The sequence below is a fragment of the Calidris pugnax genome, unplaced genomic scaffold, assembly GCF_001431845.1.
Source record: "Calidris pugnax isolate Ruff unplaced genomic scaffold, ASM143184v1 scaffold63, whole genome shotgun sequence".
NCBI lineage: Eukaryota > Metazoa > Chordata > Aves > Charadriiformes > Scolopacidae > Calidris > Calidris pugnax.
In genome coordinates this window covers 1,838,832-1,849,163 of record NW_015090852.1, presented here as the reverse complement: position 1 = coordinate 1,849,163, position 10,332 = coordinate 1,838,832, and the positions used below count along the sequence as shown (strand labels likewise).

The 10,332-nt window shown below is 45.9% G+C and overlaps 1 protein-coding gene across 1 annotated transcript; it reads left to right on the top strand.

The window, feature by feature from the left end:
• Positions 1-1,117: 1,117 nt before the first annotated feature.
• On the top strand, positions 1,118-9,869 carry LOC106888824 (acyl-CoA-binding domain-containing protein 6-like). Its single transcript, XM_014943329.1, has 3 exons — positions 1,118-1,355; positions 9,115-9,179; positions 9,683-9,869. Exons 1-3 carry the CDS (start codon positions 1,140-1,142, stop codon positions 9,867-9,869), a joined length of 468 nt encoding a protein of 155 aa, XP_014798815.1. The 5' UTR covers positions 1,118-1,139.
• The last annotated feature ends 463 nt before the right edge of the window (positions 9,870-10,332 follow it).

Here is a 10,332-nt window from a genome sequence, read left to right as displayed (position 1 = left end):
GCCAAAGCAGGGTTGCTCGGAGCACATCACTCGGGACGGCATCCAGGTGGCTCTTGAAGATCTCCAGAGATGGGGTCTCCACACCCTCCCTGGGCAGCCTGTTCCAGGGCTGTGGCACCCTCACCAGAAAGAAGTTTTTCCTCGTATTTGAATAAAACTTCCCATGTTCCAGCTTGTGCCCGTTGCCTCTCGTCCTATCACTGGAAACCACTGAAAAGAGTCTGGCTCCATCCTCCTTCATCCCACCCTTTAGGTACTTGTAAACGTAGATGAGGTCTCCCCTCAGCCTTCTCTTCTCCAGGCTGAAGAGCCCCAGCTCTTTGAGCCTTTCCTTGTAAGGGAGGTGCTCCAATCCCTTAATCATCTCCGTTGCTCTACGTTGGACTTTTCCCAGTAGTTCCCTGTCCCTCTTGAACTGGGGAGCCCAGAACTGGATACAGTATTCCAGTTGTGGCCTCACCGGTGCAGAGCACAGGGGGAGAATGACCTCCCTCAACCTTCTGGCCACACTCTTCCCTATGCAGCCCAGGATTCCATTGGCCCTCTTGGTGACACGGGCACGTTGCTGGCTCATGGAAAGTTTACTATCCACTAGGACTCCCAGATCCTTCTCCTCAGTAGTGCTTTCCAGAAGATCCACCCCTAACCTATATTGGTGCTTGAGGTTCTCCCTCCCCGGGTGCAGGACCTTGTTGAACCTCATGAGGTTCTTCTCTGCCCAGCTATCCAGCTTGTCCAGGTCACACTGGATGGCGGCACAGCCCTCTGGAGTGTTGACCATCCCTCCCAGTTTGGTATCATCAGTGAGCTCGCTGAGGATCCACTCTGTCCCCTCGTCCAGGTCATTGATGAGTATGTTGAACAGGACTGGGCTGAGTGTTGACCCCTGGGGGACACCGCTGGTTACAGAGACCCTGCTCCATTAATGACAACCCTCTGAGTTGTGTCACACAGCCAGGACTCAATCCACCTCACTGCTCACTCTTTAATCGCCATCAGCAGAGCCGGGGGTGGGGAGCTATAAAGACCGGAACCCTCGGGCGCGGCACGCTGTTTCCCGCCGGGCAGCGTGGCCGCACGTACCGAGGCGTGAGGGGGGAACCGGCGTGGTGACGGACCTGGGCGGGCGGCGGGCCGCCATGGCGTCGCCCCCGCTGGTGGTGGCGGCGGCAGCAGCAGCAGCGGGGGCCGGGAGCGGCGGCGAGGGGAGCTCGGGCTCCGAGGAGACGGGGACGACGGCGTCGCCGGACCGCGACCTGGCCGCTCTCTTCGAGCAGGCGGCCGAGCGGCTGCCGGCGCTGCTGCCCGCTGCCAGCAAGGAGCAGCTGCTCTACCTGTACGCCCGCTACAAACAGGTGAGGCGGGACCGGGGCGGCCCGGCCCGACCCACAGGCTGAGAACCGGCCGCCCCGCGGCTGCGGGCGGGGCCTGGGGCCCGGGTGAAGGAGCGGGAGGGGAGCCGGTCCTGTAACCGAGTGGCCGGGCCTGGGGCTCCCGGGGCCGCCGGCTCAGGGCCTGGGCGGCCGCAGGGAAGGTGGTGATGCGGTGTGGGGAAAGTTGTGGGTGTGGGGAAAGGCGGCGCGGGGAGCTTTTAGTCCAGCACCAAGTTTTGTGCCTCTTTGGTTTTGGTGGTGGAGGTGAGGTGAAGTCTGGTGGGACAGGGGTGTGCTAAATTCATCACGCTGGTTGTGGGGAGACCTAATAGTAACCTTCCAATACCTGAAGGGAGCCTACAGGAAGGCTGGGGAGAGCCTGTTTAGAAAGGCCTGCAGTGACAGGACGAGGGGAAATGGCTTCAAGCTGGAGGGGAACAGATTTAGACTGGAGATTAGGAGAGGGTTCTTTACTGTGAGGGTGGTGGAGCACTGGAACAGGTTGCCCAGGGAGGTGGTTGAGGCCCCTTCCCTGGAGATATTCAAGGAGAGGCTGGATGAGGCCCTGGGCAACCTGGTCTAGTTGGGGGTGTCCCTGCTGACTGCGGGGAGGTCGGACTAGATGACCTTTGGAGGTCCCTTCCGGCCTGGGAAATTCTATGATTCTATGATTCTATGGTTGTGCCTCGCCTTCTCAGCGTAGACAGCCCCATCGCCCTGGTCACCTCTGCCTCAGAGACCTGAGTGACTGGTGGACTGCGTGGTGGATCCCAGTCGGGTGCTGGTGTGGAGAGTTTGGCCTCTGTGACTGGTCACCAGTGGGTTGGTGGCCTGTCCGAGTGTCTACTGGTCACTGTGGCTGTCTCACCTATGTTTGCCAGGGTGTGCTGGGCGGCTGGGGCAGGTTAGAGAAGGTGATTGTGGCGTGCAGCTAGTGCTGGTGCTCACCTCCCCATTAGAGACATCAGGGATGGAGACATCAGGTGGTCATTAAATCTCTGGGGTTTTGAGGCAACCACATGAAGGATATGCCCATGCAGGCCTGTCTGTGGAGAGCTTTAGAGCAGACCGGAAAACTAAACTCACTGGTTCCAGGTATAACGTTAAACATGACTCCTTTTCCCATTCCTATTCACATTTCCCATTCAGTCCCTGTGCATTGAGCAAGTTATAGGGTGCATCCTGTGAGAACACACAGCGTGACTTTTTCTGGCTTGTTCCTGTGGGAAAAGTTAGGTAAAACAAACAAAGCAAGCACCAATTAAGATACAAAGGACCGTAATAAATCACCTAACCCGGAGAAACAGAAAAGTTGTAACTATTGTTACACCTGGAAGACTAAAGAATAAAAGTACAAATATGACTCAGGTGTGTGGCAAGAGATGCTGCCCTGACTTGAAAACTGAATCCCGCCCATTTGGATTAATAGTTGAAATTGGGTGTGCACATCTTTCCCATGATATTCCTCCCATATGGAATACCCTTATCCTACTACTGCTGCTTATATAAGTGCTTTCATTGTTTCATGCAATATTTAATTATCCTCTAAGCTGATGGTTCCTAGGCTGTGGTTTGCAGACCATTAATTGTATTAAAAGCAGGCTGGTCACATGAGGTTTTGTTTTCAGCTTTTTCTAGTGCTTAAACAGGTCTCCAGGTTTCTCATTTCCTTTTAAAGAAAAAGGAGGGTAGAAAAAAATACTAGGAGAACTTTTAAGAATAGCAAGACCATGCCTAGTATGAAATGAAAAGAGAGGGTGTTTTTCCTCTTCTGTAATTTTTTTGGTCTGTATTCTCAGGAGATTTGTTGCAAATAACTTTTTATTTTTTGCTCTGTTGCAAAGTGCTTTGTAACTGACCAAGGTGGAAATGGGAAGACATTACTTACTTATCAGCTCCTCATTGTCAACTGGCTCCAGAGGGTTTCCCAGTATCAACTCTGTAAGACTAATAAGGTGTTTAATGTTAAAAATGACTTAAATCAGAAACTATTTCGCAACAGTTTTGATACAAGTCAGAAAAAGCTGATAATTAATACTGTGTCAGCACAGATTACCAGTTGCCTGCAGCTGAGGGGAACAGGGCACTTCTGTCCTCTTCTGCTCTGTCCCTCTTGTCCCTGGGCAAGCAGGATGCAACAGCAAGTGCCTTTGTGCTCCTTGGTTTCAGGCTGTGCTCAGCTCCTGGTTTTCTGTGGCTTTGGCTGCCCAGTGCTGTCCAGAAAGGTGCCATCCCTGTTACAGGGTGCCTGGGAGGGTAGAGCTGGCAGTGAGGAGACGTGAGGAGTTTGCTAGCAGAGCTGCTGCAGGATTATGCTATGCTAACTTTGAGTTTTGCAGCGTTTTGTGCTTTAAATCAAAATGAGGGTGCTTAATGCAAGTTTTCTCTATTTAATTATAGCGGCTGTATCAGTATGCATAATGGGCTGCTAATATATTACTCCCATGGACAGTAGTATTGCTAGCGCACAAAAGGTGCTGACTCAGATCTGTCCACTGTCCTTGATTTGGCATCCTTGTCTTTCCTCAGTTTAGTGTTTTATGTCACTAAGGGCTTTGATTTAAGATACAGCACCATCATAAAAGAGGTGACAGTAACAGCTGAGCTCTCTGTTAAAATACTGTATATTATTTATTTCAAACTGTTTGGGTATATAGGCATTTTCCTGGAACTTTATTACCTTTTATTGGAGGCCATTTCAGGATTTTATTACTCTTCTCTCTGATTTTGTTTATGTGTCAGAGACTTGAAAATAAGGGAATTGCTTAGTTGTCATCTCCAGTGAGGTTTTTAGAAGATGTTGCTGAGTTTACGACTCTGCCCCAGAACAGGAGGAAGAACAGACTAGTCGGTAGGGCTCTGGAGTGGGACTGGTTTTCTCTTTCTCCCCATGCTTTCTGTGTGGCTTTGGGCAAATTATTTGTCTGTGCCTGAGTCCGTAGTGGTGAACTGAAGATAGTACTTCCCTGTCATGTTGGGGATGTGAAAAACTGAGATTCAGAAAGTGTGGTAATGCAGACCAATGTAGTGCTTATCGTTGTGAGAGGGGAGGGAATCCAGAATTTAGTGGAAATGATCAGACCAAAAAAAACTTACCTGCTAGGAGGATGTGCCAGTGCTGAAGTAAATGATGAGAGGTGCAAGTGAGCTGGAAACCCAGTGGCACAGGCAGAACAGGGCTTTTGCTGTATCTGAGTGTAGGCTCAAGAATATCATCCCATTTTTGCATGTTGTCTTTCAAATATTGTAGAATATGATGCCACAAATCTGCCCTGAACGTGAGCATTTCTGCCCACAGCTTGCTGTTGTGCGGAGCGGTGTGATGGCGCTGAGTTGGTGTTACCAGTGTCACTCTTTTCTGGGACATACAGCCCCTTGGTCATCAAGGCTACCACCCTTTGCCATCTGTGGTTGATGATTGCTTGTCCTTCCTTGTGCCCCACTTTCAGTCAGTTGAGTACAGGCTTCCCTACGGGTTGGGGCAGGTTAATGGAGCAGAACTTTGGGCAGGAACAGGCAGGAATTCCTGCCTGCCAAAGAAATTCAGCTTACCTGGCGTGTGTACAGTTAGAGCTTATTCCTGCTGTCCACGGAGATGAGTTCTGTTCTTGTTACTACTCCCTAGGGAGGCTGGAAATATGATTCACCTTACAAGATTTACAATCAGGTAAGAATATTTGGCTGGAACTCCCTGCTGTATAAATGTTATTAATTGAAAAATTAGCAAAGAGCTGTTTTTTCCCACCGTCACTGCGGGTGAAGAGGGGGGTGGGAATCAGTTGTGGAGTAATGAGTAAGGAGAATATCAAGGTTTCTCACAGTCTGGACCAGCAGCTGAAATTGTATGGGGATGGTACACAGTGCTAACACGTTTCTGAGCATCTGTCTGTCCAAGCACTCTCCTGAACGTTCCAACCTTCAGCTCTCAGGCAAAGGCTTCATCCAGGGTTTCTAAATTTCCATTTTGGCCGCAAATGGAGATGTCTGCAGACACTTACCATTTGGAGCTGCCTGGGTCATCTTTGTACAATTCGTGAGTGTAATGTCTGCAGGCAACTCTGCATGCAGAAGCAATACTAGGAAAGTATTTAATGCATTCTGGCTCTCCTCTTTTTGTAGTGCAGCTGATGAACTGTAAATGAGGAGATCTAAGCATCAAGTGACCAGTCAGCCCCCTGGAGACCACCAGTAATTATTTTGTGGACACAGAATGAGAAACTCTGACTTGAAATACTAATATGGGCTCTTGTCTGTCTGCTGGTTATGGAGAAAAACAGCTTTTGAGGCCCTCTGGGGAAGTAGCAGGAGGGCAGAACCCTTCACAAAATTCTGCCCCCCGGTCTTTGTCATGAATTTGCACTGGTATATTTAGCTAAAACTCCCCTTCCTCAGCTCTCGGGCTCAGGTCTCCTCTAATGTTGGATTCCTGGTTGGTTTCTGATGCATTATGTAGTCTTGCAGCAAAAAGAGGGAAGCCAAAACCTTTATTTTCTTCTTTCCAACAAACCCATTGCAAGCCTTTTTAATATATCTTAAAATAGCAAGCAGGGCACAAGTGCACTTTTTCCCCTCTTGATGGATGAAATTTAGCTACTGTTCCTTGATTTGTATTACTATCGATGTTACTAACAGTCTTCTGATGCTGGAACGGTCTTTGAATGCCAAATCTAAAGAGAAGAAACTGCTGCTGTGATTTGATGATGGCAGTGGAAAATTAATATTAAAACAGATGAGATTTTTTTTTTTATCCAACTTGGCCAATTTTTGCAGGTTAGATGTTGAACTAAAGAATTGCCAAGCGGGCATTTTCCATACAGACAATGAATTTGCATTTTATTTCCATGTTTGGGTTTTTAAAACAACTGGTCCAGCCTACCTCTGGAGCACAGGAGGAAACATAAATTGTGACTGATTTATAGGACTTAGCTGTTGGTAGCCCCTTCTCCTATTTCTTCATGAAATGCAATATGTTGTTTTAAAGGCCAGCTAAGATGTTCTAATTTGAATGAATTGCTCACTGGGAGACAGTCAGATGTACAGAAAATTAATTTCAGTTACAGTCACTCATATCCTCTAACACTTTAAATGAAAACATAGTGTAACTAATAAATATCTCTCAGCGTGGGCATGTTCTCTTTAAAGCCTGATTAATGATTCCATCCTCAGCATAAAATCCCCACCCTGTTAAGGTGAAGAATTGTTAGTTGATTTAAGCACTTCACCTGCCTGAACACTTCAGCATATTTCATAAAACATTTGATGAATGTGATGTACTTTAAGAAGGTAGAATGTACTTTTTAAAAAAGGTAAAGTATCATTTAGAAGGTAGAATCTCTCACTCGGTAAGAATAAAGAGCTGTGAAAAGGTCACAAGGCCTTGTGAAACCAGACACTTGGTATAAACTGTAAGTGCCTTGCTAATGAATATACCCTTATAGAATCATAGAATCGTCTAGGTTGGAAGGGACCTTAAAGATCATCTAGTCCACCCATCAACCTATCTCTGACAAAAAAATAAATAAGAAATAAGCAATAAAAAAAAAATAAATCACTAAACCATATTCTTGAGGACCATGTCAACCCATCTTTTGAACCCCTCCAGGGATGGTGCCTCAACCACTTCCCTGGGCAGCCTATTCCATTAAAGAAATCTCTCCTGATATCCAATCTAAACCTCCCCTGGTGCAAATTGAGGCCATTTCCCCTTGTCCTATCTCCTGTGACTTGGGAGATGAGACCAACCCCCACTTCTCTGCACCCCCTTGAAGAAGAACAGAAGGCTGGTAATAAGGACTATCCCACAACAGAAAGCTCTGAAATCAGCTGAAAACCAGACAGCTGCTGGGTAAAGTCAACAGTAACTGAGGGAGAGATAAAGGTGGCAGTGGGAGATGGTGACCATCAACTCTATTGGAGGCTGAGTTGGACTACCCTCCTGCAGTGCTGGAGCATGTGCACATTAATTAAAGGACCTTGTAACTTTAAGTGAAAGCAAGAGACTGTACTAACCAATAGAAATTAAGATAAGGTACTAACCAATAATTATAATTAAGGGTGTGTATTTCTGTGTTTTGAACTGTATAAATATTCCGAAGAGTTTTCAGGCAGGGGTGCTAGCTTTGTGGATTACCACCCAGCACCCACCTCTGCAGAAATGCAAGAAATAGAAAATACCTCGACTCTGCGGTGTTTTGAACTGTATAAATATTCCGAAGAGGTTTTAGACAGGGGTGCCAGCTTTGGATAACCACCCAGCACTCACCTCTGCAGGAATGCAATAAATAGAAAATACCTCTACTCTGCATGTGTATTGGCCTCTGCACACCAGGTAAAGGACCCTGGGACAACAAATGCAGTTTAGTTTTGCTTGGCTAACAAAATATTTATCCAGCAGCATTTGGAAGGTTCTCCAGAAGGTTCCCTCCCTGGGGTTTGTATAAATACCCCATCCATGCTGGGCTTCCTTTGCACTGGGCTGTGCTGTGTGTTAGCAGGCACTTGCTGTGGTAACTGCTTGCCAGGGGCTGCTGCATTTGGAGCTGTTGTTCTCCTCTGGTTCCTACAGTCTTTGTCATCCCTGCGGGGTATATAGCACTTTCATTTAAAAAAAAAAAAATTAAAAAAAAATCCCCATGTTTTGTTGAAATTCTTTTCCTGTTGCAATGATATTTTCATTTCGGTTAGATTTATTTTACCAGTGACACCTGTGTACAAAGAGCTTTAATTTCTATGAGAAAGGGGCACTGATAACAGCCAGATTTGCTTACATCTTCTCCTGAGCCAGCTTCAACAAAGCATGTGTTACCCAAATCTCAGCCTGCTAATTGCTCGATTCTTGAGGCAATTGTCAGTGTTGGCCTTACTGCAGGAGCATAGTTGTGCCTTTGGACCCCATGGCAGGTGTAGCTCTGTCAGTCCTCTGTGTCACCCTTGGTGGACTCCCCTATGAAGGAGGAAGGACTTTGTCCCATCAGTATACCACCCTGTAGAAAACTGCCTGAATCCCACTGGCACCAAGTCCATTTTACACTGGCTATACTTTTTTTTTTTTACCGTATTTCTCTCCACCAGTTCTGGCTCATTCCTTTGCTTCCTTGTGGTGTTTGTTATTTCTCCCCACACAGTTTAATTTCTGGCTTAACTTCTGACAGACTGGTTCACCTCAGGTCTTGACTTGTTCCTCACACAGTGCTTCCTATGCAGCCTGATGCCTCGGAGCAAATTCAGAAGCTGCTTGGCATTCCTTTGCTCTGAGTTTGTCCCCTTGCCTTCCAGAGGACCTTGAAAATAATTAAGCAAAGTCTGTTTACTCGAGCTTTGTGCGGAAGCAGGTGAATTTCAGCCTTAATGAATAATTGCCTCTGTAGAAACCCTAATCAACAGAATTTTTCTTGATCCTGGTGGAGGATGAGGCGTTTGGCTGGGTAATAAACATAACATTAAGTGAGAAATCACTTGCTGGTTATCCCTGTTAGGTGATGCATGCAAAAGAAATGAGCTGCATAACAAAATTGCTTCACTTGCATCGTGCAAAGAAAACACAGGGATGGAGAGGTGCCTATACCTGTGAGAGAGCTAAAACGAGGGTAAAAGGAGGTTGAGTTATGTCAGTTCTTTCCCTCAAAAACCTTTCCTCTGGCACAAGAACAAAATTGCCCTGAAACCATCAGAACTCAGTATTTCCTTATGCAAGTCCCTGCCCTTTGCTTTGTTCTAACAGAAGGAAATTTCTTTTCTTTAGGTGAAATTTGGAACCTGTAACACTCCCAAGCCAAGCTTCTTTGATTTTGAGGGAAAGCAGAAATGGTAAGAGGAAATCCTTGTAATTCCCAGCAACTTCTGGCTCTACTTCTTGTTGCATCTTGTCGTATCTGTTGACAGATTCTGGACCTAGAGGATGCCACTGAACTGGCTTTAAAATCCTTTGTCTAATAGGGAAATGTTAGCTGCTATGCCTGATGCAGATGTGAAATATCAGGCTCCTATATTTACCTTATTTACCCAGGATTAGCCCACATACAACAGAAATTTTGTGGAAAAAAAAGCTATAGCTTTACAAACAGCTTTACTTTGTGAACACAAAGTGATGTTCCAGCCTGGATCACAATTCTCTGAAAGATCCTTTCACAGCAGACTGTGGCCATTCATGGCTTCACAGAAGAATCAACTATTTCAAACTGAATGAAAGATGGCTTTACACCCCCTGAATATGTTTAGATGGATCTGTTCACTGTGTTACACTGATGACACTATAAAAACACATTGTATGGTCTCCGAGTGGCTCGCTGATGTTTTGCTCTCTCTCCTAGGGAGGCTTGGAAAGCCCTTGGAGACATCAGCCCTCATCAAGCTATGCAGGAGTATATTGCTACAGTGAAAAAAATGGACCCCAGTTGGAATCCACAGGTAGGAAACATGAAAATACTATTCAGCAAACAAAACCAGCATTTGTGTCTTTGTAAAGCTAGCGATGGTTCATCTTCACACAGATGTTAATTGCTGCATGGCAAACTTCATTTTGAGCAGATTAAACTCTAAATTCGTTTTAAAAATTCTGCTTTTGTTATGACTGAAACATGAAGAACCATCTCTTTCATTCATAATGATCTTCATTACAGTGAGCGCATGCACAGGGTTCATTTGGCTATGGTGATCTAATTTATTTTGCTTTTATTGGTTCATGCTGTATTTAGCATGTAAAGATACTTTTTATCCTCTTCTCATCTTTCTCTTTTCAACTACTATTTAAATGTTGATCAATAGAAAGTAATCTCCATGAAAGTGACATGAACTGAATGATCAATCCTAAAAATGTTTCCTTTTTGTTTCGATGCGGCAAATTACCAAATCTGATTATGATTAGGTACTCCAACATAACAAGTGTATTTGTAAATCCTGTATGTGTGTCTTATAGGGGGACTGTACTGTCATTTTAATTAATCTTCCATCTACCAGGCTT